The 12255-nt window shown below is 51.2% G+C and overlaps 1 protein-coding gene across 3 annotated transcripts in view; it reads right to left on the bottom strand.

The window, feature by feature from the left end:
* Window positions 1–12255, bottom strand: part of FLT4 (fms related receptor tyrosine kinase 4) — a 57424-nt gene that overhangs the window by 8513 nt on the left and 36656 nt on the right. For all 3 annotated transcript variants that reach the window (XM_064387745.1, XM_064387744.1, XM_064387746.1), the window contains exons 11-25: window positions 11316–11460; window positions 8683–8791; window positions 7250–7609; window positions 6854–7000; window positions 6047–6178; window positions 5663–5769; window positions 5235–5370; window positions 4318–4422; window positions 2807–2920; window positions 2493–2581; window positions 2111–2258; window positions 1451–1545; window positions 987–1109; window positions 507–618; window positions 27–126 (exon numbers count right to left, since the gene is read on the bottom strand). In XM_064387745.1, coding sequence (XP_064243815.1) covers window positions 27–126; window positions 507–618; window positions 987–1109; window positions 1451–1545; window positions 2111–2258; window positions 2493–2581; window positions 2807–2920; window positions 4318–4422; window positions 5235–5370; window positions 5663–5769; window positions 6047–6178; window positions 6854–7000; window positions 7250–7609; window positions 8683–8791; window positions 11316–11460 — 2022 coding nt within the window. The remainder of the gene's footprint in view (window positions 1–26; window positions 127–506; window positions 619–986; window positions 1110–1450; window positions 1546–2110; window positions 2259–2492; window positions 2582–2806; window positions 2921–4317; window positions 4423–5234; window positions 5371–5662; window positions 5770–6046; window positions 6179–6853; window positions 7001–7249; window positions 7610–8682; window positions 8792–11315; window positions 11461–12255) is intronic.

The following is a 12255-nucleotide window of genomic DNA, read 5'->3' as shown; positions in this document are numbered from 1 at the left end:
TGGAATCCTTGAGGCTGCTGACTCACATTTCTGCTGTGGCATACTCTGGGGCTCTCATCCTGGTACCATCTTTGAGCCTCTGGCAGAACTCCTCATTGATCTGGACTCCGGGATATGGAGATGCCCCTAAAGAAGGTTCAGAGAAGGGTGGGAACATGAAATGTGCCATCAGAAACCAGTCCTTTAGAGACTGCCCTTTTGAGACTGCCATCTATCCCAGGACACTGAGAGGTGTGGTCACTACTCATACACAGCCCAATCCCTGGTGCTGCCTGGGTCAGGCTTCTCTGCCTCAGTGAGCTGGAGGCCACCTCTGTATGCCTGTGCCCCCATCACTCTTTCATGGGTGGATTTGGCCTCCATATTTTTTTTTTGCCTACATCAATGTTGCTTCCCATCAGTCCTTAGATGTGCTTCAGAATGTCTGTCCTGCACAGACTCACCCACAAATTGCTACGTGAGTAGAGGTGTCTCCCTCAGCACACAAGACCCTCATTAGCACTCACCTAGTGAGAAGATTTCCCAGAGAAGGACCCCAAAAGACCAGACATCACTCTGGGTAGTGTAGACCTTGTCGAAGATGCTTTCTGGAGCCATCCACTTCAGTGGGAGACGGGCCTGCAGGAGGGAGAGGCAAGGCACAAATGTTCAGTTGGGAACCTGTTCCAGGTTTCTGGTAGCAAAGGGATGAAATGGATAAAAGGAAATCAGAGTCAAAAGCCTGCTCCTCTCTCCATGGAGGAATTGGTTTGTCAGAGAGAGGGACAGAGACACTGAAAGGGGTTGAAAGAGTATAAGGAGCAGTGAGTTAATGACAGGCTGAGGGGTAGAAGGAAGGAGACAGAGATCTGCTGGTGGAGGAGGACAGGACATGTATCATTGGTCCAATGGCTTCTGGTCCCAGCCATGCAAGTAATTCCACTCCTGCTTTTTCATCTCTTCATAAAGGGGCCCTATCTGTAAAGGGTTTGAGAAAATGCACTCACACTGCCTTTCCTGACATAGTCGGGGTCCTTGTAGATGTCCCTGGCCAGGCCAAAGTCACAGATCTTTACCACGTTGTTTTCTGACAGCAGGATATTGCGAGCTGCCAGGTCTCTGTGGATGCACTGAGGGCACACAAAGAGGAAGGGGCAAAATAAGAGTGAGAGAAACCACAATCAGAAAGTGTCCAGCACCTCCCTTCCCCCATAAGCCTGAGCTGTAATGGGGGAATGGTGGAAATGGGAAGAAGCTAAAGACAAACATTTCAAAAAGGGCTGGTTAAGGAGAGGTTGAAATGCAAGAGAACTAATTTCCCAGCTTTGCACACACATCTGTCTCAGATTTCCTGAGGAGTGTGAAGCAGATCACTGAATCTCTCTGTGTCACCTGAAAGGTGGCTGTAGTCAGGTTTCTCTCATCAGGCATGCACAAAAGATCAGATGAGCAAAGGAAAGGCTGAACTCACCTTTCGGGATGCCAGGAATTCCATGCCACGTGCTACCTGGAAGCTGTAGCAGATGAGGTCCTCCATTGTCAAGGGACTTTGCCACAAGTCATCCACTGTTCAGAAGTAACAGAAAATGATTAGACAATTGGCAATCTGTTGTCCTCTTTGCCTCTCTCTGAGACTGCAGGACACAGCCAGTTTCTCAGTGAAACACAGTTAGTCCTCAGTCCTAACTGGAATAATCAACTCCACTCTAAGGTTTTCTGCTTAGGTGCCAGAAAGCACAAAGCAGGAACCTGCTGAAGTGTGAGGAGAAAGAGTCCAGCCTCCAGCACATGTCAGTGAGACAGAGTTGTGGGGAACAGGACTGGAAGGGGCTTTGAAGATCAGCTCAGTATTTCTGTCCTAGGGAGGACTCAACAAGATCCCCTTCAGCTCTCCTTTCTTCAGGCTAAAATCCCCAAAGGGATTTAATTATCCCTTCTGGGTTTCGATGTCTATTACAAGACCCAAGAGATGATACCATAGCCCTGTTCGGGGAATTGCCATGCAGCCCTGACCAGTTCCAAGGCTGGGCCCCGCTCCCCACTGATATTCCTGCCCATTCCCCAGGCTAGCCAAGTCTGGCGCAGTTTAGGTGGTGCAGGTGAGGAGCTGCTGCCGAGGCTGGAGTGTTACCTTCCTGGACGGGCAGCGGCGGGCGGCTCTTGTGCAGCAGGAAGCGGTGGAAGATGGCACTGTCGCTGGTCCCAGAGCGGCTCCTCCTGTCTGCTCTCACGGCCTCCACGATGGACTGCACCTGAATACGCAGCCTGGGAGACTTCTCCTGGCAGGGGACCAAACCAAAACCCTCAGCAGGCAACTCACACCGTAACCCCTGCACCCGTGAGCTGCACAATCTCTTCCTGTTCTTAAACTGTAATTCTGGCCTGGAAGCATCTACCATTGCAGGAAGAAGGACAGAGGCTGTCTTTGTCACATTGGCAGATCATGGATTAGGCTGCATGTCTCCCTTCCCTAGACATGGGACAGGTCCCTAGGGGCAAAGGAAGCTACTCACCCTGTAAGGACTGAATCCTTCCCTTTTGGTCCGCAGGTAGTTGGAGAGGTTTCCATACTTGCAGAACTCAACAATAACCATGAGTGGACCTGGTGAGAAGACACCAAAGGTTAAGGCAAGAAGTAAGGGCTTGAGATGGTCAGAATTTGCCACAACTTGTGTTATGTGCAGCCCTGCTGAGCTGTGACATCTGCTCTAAGTGTACACACACACACTAACAACTTCCCCACAGGTCCCTGTGGTCAGCAAAAAGACACAGGGGACAAGCTCTGACTTTTGGGAGCAAGCACAGCCTGCTCCCCTGGGATATTTACCATTGGGTTTGGTACAGGCACCCAGCAAATTCACCACGTTGAGGTGATTCCCAATGTGAATGAGGATCTTCAGCTCTGACATCAGTGCCTTGTGCTCGCTCGCTGTAGCTCCCTCTGGAAACACACAGACCATGTCATGACACCTCCTCAGAGCTTTTCACTCCCCCTCACCACCCTTCTCTAGCAGCATGCTAATGTGAGTCTTGCTGAGGAGGCTGTGACCTCAAAGCCTCAGAACATTTTGTTATTGCATGTTCCCACATGAAATGTTGAGCCTTGTCTGGAGATCCCAGGATCCCTGCTGTAACACATAGGGTGCTCTCTGTAAGTGCAGGGAGCCAGAACAAAGAACAACACAATCTGTGCCCAACAGATTTTTCTTTGTGATAGTTGTGCAGTGAAAAACATCACTTGAGACTCTCCTTGGGATGCACCCGTTTGAACCTCTGCCCTTTTGGCCTCCAAACAGAGATAACGAGCCATGACACAATTTGAAAGAAAATTAGGAACAAAAGATATCTGATTCTTTTTATCACAATTGAAGATAGGAGCTGTCTCAACTCAGATCCAGATATCTTTTGATGATTCCTCTTCAATAGCAAACACAGTGTCATGCTCCTGCCATGTCTCTGTACTACATCTTCTCTCAAGTGTCCAATTCGCATCAATTTTTGACCCTCTGTTTTACACAGGGTGTGTTCTCTGGTTTTGTGTGCCTTTTCATACTTGTCAGCCTCCCCATATGCATTTTGTCTTACTTCAGAGTTTGTAAATTTAGCCTGGGAGACAGAAGCATCCTCTTGAGCTGCAGCTGATGGGCCAGGTGAGAGCCTTGCCTCAAAAAATTGTAAAGCAACCTTGCACACCAGGCTCCCCCCTGCTGAGCAGATGATCTGTACACTTACAACAGCAAATACTGCTCAGATGAGTCGTGACACGATTTCCATGTACAGGCTACTCTGGCCAGAGACTGCCTCAGTGTTTCGTTTGGTGCCAAATTACAGAATAATGTTTTGGATGCCTGTTTGAAAACGTGGCTATAAAAGTTTAAAATCTCACTCTGGATAGACCAGGCTTTAGGTGCAAAGCAAATTTAGCCCTCAGAGCTGGATAAGAGCTGCAACCTGCTTCCTACCCAGCCCTGGATCTGGCCCATAAACACAAAATACAGGCACATTTGGAAGAAGGCAATTGGGAGCAACACTTCTTTCAGTGGCATGCCAAAGAGAGGCTCTGGATTCTCGTTAGTCCTTTGAGACAGATTTCATTCTTTGCCTCTGCAGACAGCTAAATTTCCTTGAAAGCTGAGTTCCACAAGTCCTTGCTGTCTGCCACTTCAGCCTCCAAGTCCAGCTGAATGGAGCCAAAGAGGATCAACTCTGGCCAAGAAGTGTTGAGGCCAAGAAGCCATTAATTAAAACACAGGCATTTACAGGGTGAATGTTCTGTGGCAGGTGCCTCATTAATTGCTGTCTACACACATTGCATGTTTTGCTTCACTGTTCACATACCTTTCAGCATTTTGACTGCTACAGTCTCACAGCTGTTACTTTTATTGATCCCAAATGCAGATGCTTCCACCACCTTCCCAAAGGCACCATGACCCAGGACTTTACCTATGGACAAGGAGAGTAAATGTGAAGAAAGGCAGGTGCAGAAAAGGCAGAATAGAATGAAGGAAAACAAAAATCCCAACAGGAAATCATGGGAAGAAAAAAGAAAAAAAATCATAAAGGAAAAGGAAGGAGTGGAACATGTGCCCTTTCAGGTGGCTGCTTGCTGTGTCGGTGAGAATAAGAGAAAGGACGATGGGAGGAACTGAGACAGAGCTGGCATGGACAAAGCAGAGGAAGGAAATGGCCATGGAGAAGTGAGGGGCTGTTTGTTGCCCTGGAGCAACAAGTTGTTTTGTGTGGGAAAGGTAAATGACCCATTGCAGCACAGCAGTCAGGACTAATGTCACTGCTCTGTGCCTCAAAGGTAGTCTGCTGCCCTTTAAACTCTGCCAGACAGAGGGAAGAGGCTGCAGGTAGGTGTCTCAGCATGAGGACAGTAATGGATGCAATCCTGATCCTGAACCTGGGGTACCTGCTGTAAACTGGGCTGTTCTGTCCAGACTCCCACTTGGAAAATATGGGGATGTGTTTTAAACCATGCCCAGGGGTCTTCTGTTTTCAGTAATACCTGTGTGGATACCCTCAGGAAGTCTGGGATAACAGTTGGCTCAGACCTATCTACCCTCAGACCTAAAGAGATTTCCCAGGCACAGCTGGGCTTTAGGGACACCTGGGGAAGAGGATGAGAAGCCTGAGGCAGAGAGAAAGCATTAAATGCACAGAGGTGTGTTAAGAAATCTGAAGAGTGAGTTTGCAGGGCTGGTGGGAAGCCCTGGCTGCAGCGTGCAGGGCAGGGAGGGGGTCTGGCTCACCCAAGCGCAGGCGGTCCCGTGGGAACTCCCACTTGCTGGAATCATAGGGCAGGTACTCGCACTGCTCCTCCAAGGGCACCTCGCCAGGGTCCATGATGATGGACAGGTAGCCTGTCTTGATGTCTGCGTGGGCTGGCTGCAGGAACCAGCCAACACAAAGGGTGAGGATGTGCCCTCCTTGCCCTGGGCGATGACTCCCACATGGGATTTGGATTCTTTGCCTGCCTTGACCTCCTGCCCCCTCAAGCAAAGGCCATTCCCCATCACCTCCTTTACCACAGCCCTTACTCACCTGTCCTTGCACTGGAAGCATAACTCAATGACCTCCTTTTAGCAGGTGCTGTCATGGAGCCCCACATCACAGCACTGGTGTTGCCCCAAGCCCTGGTGTGCCACCCTCCCTGCCTGGGGCAGTGACAGTCACGTACCCTTTTGATGTTGCAGAAGATGAGAATAAGTAAGATCCAGAAGAAAACAGCAATAACTCCAGTGCCAATCAGGATGACAATCTCTACATTGGTCCTGTCATCAGAGCCTGTGGGATGGAAGGGCAATCATAGCTTGAGATTCCCATTCTGTGCTCCAACTGAGCCATTCCTTATGGCCTGCATCAGGATGTGGGGTGACTGGAGGTACATGTTTGCCTCAGCTAAACATGGTCTGGACTACAGATCCTCCTGTGATCCACCATGCCACCAGCAAGGCCAAGGGGCTTTCCCTGCCTCCCACTGTCACAGGGAAGAGGCACAGGAGCTTGGTCATAACTCCTATTCCACCCTTCAGATCCCCAGGGGTGTTGTGGCTGCTGGTACCTTCCACGGAGACGCTGGCTGAGGAGTTCACACAGCCCTTGGCATTGCAGACGCTGCACAGGTAGAGCCCAGCATCCTCCTCCCTCACCCTCTGAATGCTCAGCCTCTGGTTGAAGTCTGCCAGGTCAATCCCTGTAAGGCACAGAGGGTTGTCATGGTCACTGACAGGGAGGGAAGGTTAGTACACTGGACTCAGGCTCAAAATAAGGCTTGCATTTTTTGGCTGATTCATTTTAAATGGCAGAATTACATCACACCAGCTGGTAGAGGCTCTTCTCTTGATGGCCACAAAAAAACCCCGGAGAGGGTTTGAAAGCATGGCTACACTTCCCCAGGCATACACTTCCCCAGGAAGTGTATGAAGGGTACAAATCCCCCACTGAACATGCTGAATAGGGGCAGTACAGCTGGTGTGTCAAGTTCTGCTTCACCCTCAGAAACTGTTTCTTTCCCTTTGCAGTGTGCCTGGATGCTTTGCATGTTCCTTCCATGAGATCTGGGTCAGTCCCTGCATAATTAGAGATGTCAGGCACTGGGTTGAGAGTAAGAACATGAATGATTTCTCTCTCCCTGCTCTCAAGCTGAATGTGCACAAGCACAGACAGTGTTGAGCCGGGCCCTAGGGCATAGACTTGGCCAGTGAGACTGCATCAAATTAGGACAGAATGTGATTAAAACCAGGCTCTGGCTGATTCAGAGAACGGGTGCCTTTATCAGGGGACAGCAAGTCCCAGAACCCAGCAGTGCTCAGCTCTGCAGCTGCTGGACATACTGCCCTGCCTGTGATCCACCCCCAGCCCACTGTACCTGACACTTCTTCCACCAGTTTCTGGTCTTTGTACCAGCTGATTTCGGGAACGTGGTTGCCGTCCACTTTACAGCGCATCTCTATGGAGTCGCTGACGTTCACCCAAATGTCTGTCAGGTTCTGCTTGAGGCGGGGGATCTCCAGGGCTGGAGGAGCAGCACAAAGAGGAGGAGGGGAAAACGGGAAACTGATTGATCAAAAGAATATCTGTGTTCCTGGGGGGCTTTGGGTCTCTGACCCCTGCTGAAGGGTGTCTTGAGAACCCAGGTGCCCTGCCTTTGCCACCTTGAGTTTAGCTGGCTTGTGTGGCTTCCCCTGGGGATGGCCTGGGAAGCTGATGGCAGCAAGAGCACCAGCTCTCCTCTGTCACTCCCGCCAGCCCTGTGGACCCTCACCCTGCACAGAGATGTATTTCTTGTGGCAGTGTTTCTCCCGGGTCTTCCTGTTCTGCACCTCACACACATAATCTCCCTCCTCATCCAGGGAGATGTTGGGGATGGTGAGCAGCAAGGTCGCATCGTTGGAGTTGGGCTGGAAGCGCAGCTCCCCCTGCATCTTGGTGGCATAGTGGTGGACGTTCTTACAGTCCAGCACGAGGGGGTTGCCCTCTTCATCGTGGAGCTTGGAGAGGTTCAGCCGATACCACTGCAGGTTCTCATAGGTGTAGTTGTCTGCATTGCAGCTCAGCTGTAGGTTCTGCCCCTCTATGGGCTCTTCTGAGGGCTGGGACTCAATCTCGAACCCATCTGGAATGGCTTTCAGGAAGGAAATGAACATGTGAATGAGTTTTCATGGCTGAGCTGCCAGACACAATGAAATTGTCTCCTTGGGCTCAGCTCTCAGAGATCTGCCTGTCCTCAGCCAGGGTAAAGGAAACCACTGCAGACCAGAACTGTGACGTGCACACTGCTGGCAATCACAGCTTAAGCCCAGTGGGTGCTACGGGATGTGCTCAAGTCCCAGGGTGAAATTAAGATGGGCTCACAAATGAAACAAGCCAAGGAGGTCTGAATTAGGCTGTTACTGCTCCCAGCTGAGCTGCAGCATTCTGGTTTGCACACATGCCCACCTTCACTCGTGCAGGCAGTGACACAGCAGCCTGGACAACAACACAGAGAGCGTCACTGAAGCAGTGACTGAAGATGTTCATCTTGCTGCACAACAGCTGGTGGCCCTGACAGCACATGTAGTATCACAAGGACCATGAGCCCAGCCTTCTGGGCTGGGAACTTTATTATGGAATTGTCATTCCATAGGACAAGCTTTTGCAGTGCCCTTGCTGGGCTCCCTTTCTCAGCAGACAGTGCTGGGGTACCACTGGCAGGAGGCTCAAGCAGCCCCCTATGGGCCATGATTCCAGCCCACAACGGGGCTCTGGTTCCTACAAACTCAGCTTCCTCCCATCACCAAAATCCCGTGGGATCACTGCCGGGGGTTGAGGCCAGCGGGACCTGGCCTGGGATAGGTTGGGTGGTGCCACTAGAGGATGCTCTTGGACCAGACACATCCCCAGCCCAGGGAGCTGCCTGGGTCTGAGCCAGCGGGATGTCCCCAGCCCAAGACCTGCCCAGGACCTGCCACGGCTTCTTCAGGACCTAGGCACAGGCAGCGCTGGCTCATTCCCCGGTCTGCCTGCCAAACTCTGCCTGTGCCAAACTGCCAGGGCTTCAGGCTTTTGCCACCCAGCAGAGCTCTGGGTTAGCCCTGCTTTCCTGCTGGACTGTTGAAGATCCTAACTGTGAATGGCAGGACCTGGCAGCTCTAGGGACCTGTCTGTTTCAAGCAGAGAGCTTGGCTGGTGCAGGTGGGGGGATTTTACAGTACTCACTGGTCACGTAGAAGTAGATCAGCCGCTCATCTCGACCCACTTTATTAGAGGCAATACACTTGTACATGGCTGAGACATTGGCCTCCTGGATAGCCAGTTTGCTGACTGTCTGATGGGGGAAGAGAACATGAGGAAGAGTTAGGAAGATAAAAAGAAAGAGAAGTAAGATCAGTGCTGCTTTCTGGCAGGTAGCAAAGCCCCCAACAGCTGTCGTTGCATAGCCCTGGGAAAGGGTTGTGTGAAAACAGACCCTTATCCTACAGCCCTTTGTGCATTTCAAGTTTTATCTGTTGGCTCTACCGATAACAACATGATTTTATTCCCAATCTCTGCATCTTTTTATGGAGCCCAGTCAGCTTAGATGCCTCTCCATGGGAGCAAACTTCTTATTAAGCCCCTCGGGTCACAATGGGGACAGTGCTCAGCAAGGGGGACAGTAACAGGATGCAGGGCTGAGGGGATGGTTAAGCTCCTGCCAAGCTTTATTTATAACAGTGGGAAGAAAGGGAAAGGACACCAGGGCTTTGATTCCCTGAGCCCTCTGCAGTTAAGTGACTATTTAGTGTCCCACAGGGTTCAGTGGAATTTACGGGTACCTACAGACCTGCAAGCACTCCTTTTATTCATAAGGAGAAATCAAACCTGTGAAAATATCCCAGCTCTCATCCCTTCAGGAAGAGCTGTCATCTTTCATTGAATTCCAAGTGTACATAGACGTGGTCCTAAAAGCTTCCTCCTCTCTCCCTCCAGCAAGACATGACTAAGATTGGGCAAACAGCCAGGCTGCCATCCTGGGAGCATGAACCCAGGGGATGCTGCCTCCAAATTAGCCAAGAAAAGCAGCTGGGGAATAAGGCTGCTCTCCTCCTCCTCCTGGCTCACACAGCACATGTGTGAGTTACCAAAACTGTTACAAGCACTCCCCTTAGAGGAGATTTGCAGTTTGAGTCTCCAGTTTAAACAACAAGTTAAAAAATCCCTCTAATGAGATGGTGTTTAAAATGCAAAACTAACATGCTCCTACAGGGAAATTTCTTTGCCTTTACGTCCCATAATCCATAGACTTTGGGAAGCATTTCCGTTCTGAGGGGCAATGCATTGAGGTTGTGTTAACCAGAAGGAACAGCCATTCATTCAGCGCATACTCAACACAGCTGAAGTGACTTTATTACTGGTACTTTTGTCCATTGCCTTTTCCGTTTCTTGGGGTTATTCATACAACCAGAGTGACCCTATTGCTGGCACTTTTGTGTGCTGCCTTTCCTGTTTCTTGGGGATTTTCCTTCTAATCTGTGGAGTTATGTTTGAGTTGGGGTTTCTTGATCTGACATCATCCTGCTGCCTGCAGTGCATGACTGTGCACTGGGCATCCCGTGGCTCATTCTGGCCTTTTCAGATGGAATGAAAACCAGGAGGATGGTGAGAGAAGACAGGCAGAAAGGACAAGGAAAGAGAGGGAAAGCAGATTTTAGGATGTAGTGTCCCACTGTAAATGAAACAGCTCTTTTCTCCCAAAGCTCTTGCACATCTGTGGGGATGCACAACCTAGGAAGAGTTACAACCAAACAGATGGAATGAGGACACAGCTGAAGAATAGAAGGAAGAAAATGAGGAAAATAGGGGAATATCAGAAAGGACCAATACAAGAGTCACATCTGTAGCAGGGGCTTCTTACCCAACAGCTCCCACCACCCCTGCTTGCGTCCCTGGGGAACATCAATCCCTCAACCTCCCTTCAGCTGCTCTGGGAGGAGAATCATCTGCCCTTGCCACCCTTTTTGGCAGAGTGATGAACTCCCGGCCAGGCCAGGGGACGGGAAGTGCCTTTAGAGGTGTGTAGGAAAACAGGAAGTGACTTTCGGAAACAGGGGCCCGTTTGTTTGTTCTGCATCCCTCTGTGAGCGGCTGGTGCCCGACACCACTGGGGACAGGAACCTCGTCATGGCACGGGCCTGACACTTGTGGCTACCCGGGAGACAGACAGAAGCAGGCTGCAAGCAGGTCACACACTGCAGTGAGGGAGAGATGGTCGTTCCAGAGAGGAAATGCTGGATGGAGAAGTGGCTTTGTGGAGCACGCATTGACCCCTGCAGCAGATGGATGTCAGCTTCTCCAAACCACCCTCACCCCACCAGGATGGGGACAGCTGGATGAAGTGCCCCACCAGACACATGCACCAAGGCCAGAGATTTTCTGGTCACTTTGTGACTCCCGTCTCTTGCCCAGGATGCTCTGCAGGGCTTGGTTTTTACAGAACAGCTTATGCAAAATGCTCAGAAATGGCCATGAGAGCCCCCACAGCACCTGTCCCACATTTTCCCTAGCTGGATGCCCTGTGTTCAGTAGCAATCCATGAAATCCCTGTGCTGCCAGCCCCAGTGGGGGCCTCTCTGGACACAGGGTAATTTCTCAAAGATGACAGCTCTCCCTCGCCCTGGGGCTGCCTGGTACTGTGGAGCCCCAGGGCTGGGAACTGCCACTGATGGTTTACTTTAGAAGCAGAGGTGTGAAGCCCTCCCCAAATCTGTCTCTTCCAGGCCCCTTTCCAGGCCGCCTTTCCTGGCTGTTTGCAAAGGAGTCCCGTGCCCGTCTCCAGCTCCCTGTGCCAGGATGGGTTTGGAATGCAGCCTCACCTTGTTCCGCCCCTCCACGAACTCCACCCAGGTGTCAATGCTCTCGATGGGGTTCACGGCGTCCTGCTGTGACACATCTTTCCAGTCCTTGCACTCGGGCATCCGGTCCCGCTGGTGGCGCCTTGCTGCCCGGTGCCTGCTGTTGCTAACCCAGAGCCAGGGATGAGCAGGGGAAAGAAGAGAGAGAGGAGAGAAGGTTAGCTGGGAAAAAGACAGCAAAAGCAGCTTTGTGTCAGAGAACTGATGGTCCTGTCCTATAACTCCACAAAATGTCATGGTCTTTCAGTTATACAATTCTGATGTGCTTTATAAGGGTGCCTTGCAACCACCAGTGAGAAAAAAAAATTGTAGGTGTGAAAACTGAGGCAGGGAGCAGATACAGGTGTCCTGAGCAGTGTATTCACCCGCAGGTTCATCTTTCCTTGCTAAGAGTGGAGAAAGACAGGATGATTCATGTGTGTCTAGGGCAACTCTTGTGTCATTTTGCTCAGCAGCAAGGCCTTAAAGCCCTGCTGGGATGAGAGTCAGGGCTGTCACTGGCTGGTGCTGGCCTGGAGAGCAGATGGTGCAACACCCAAGGGCACAACACCCAGGGGTGCTCCTGCTGCCCCCAGTTCAACAAAAGCCAGGAGGGAGATCTCCCCGGGCAGAGGTGCTGCTGGTGTCTCACAGGGGAATGGTGGTGCCTCTTCAGGCTGAGACAGGTGCGTGGGGAGAAGTGGCCAAATCTGTCAGGGACCTGGGATGCTGCAGCCTGCAGGTTGGGGTGGAAGGTGGGAGGTCTGCCCAAAAGTGTGGGTTGGGATAGAAGGGAGAGGCTTTGGGTGACAGGGAAGCAGAGGGGAGCTGAGGGCCCAGGAGCTGTAGCAAAGGTGTGTGCTGGCAGTGTGGGCCAGAGCACTTTGTGGTAAACACACTGGTGAGCTGTGTAAACAACAGG

Source organism: Passer domesticus, chromosome 13 (assembly GCF_036417665.1).
Source record: "Passer domesticus isolate bPasDom1 chromosome 13, bPasDom1.hap1, whole genome shotgun sequence".
Classification (NCBI taxonomy): domain Eukaryota; kingdom Metazoa; phylum Chordata; class Aves; order Passeriformes; family Passeridae; genus Passer; species Passer domesticus.
The sequence above is the reverse complement of the archived record's forward strand: the minus strand, read 5'-3'. Positions and strand labels throughout refer to the sequence as shown.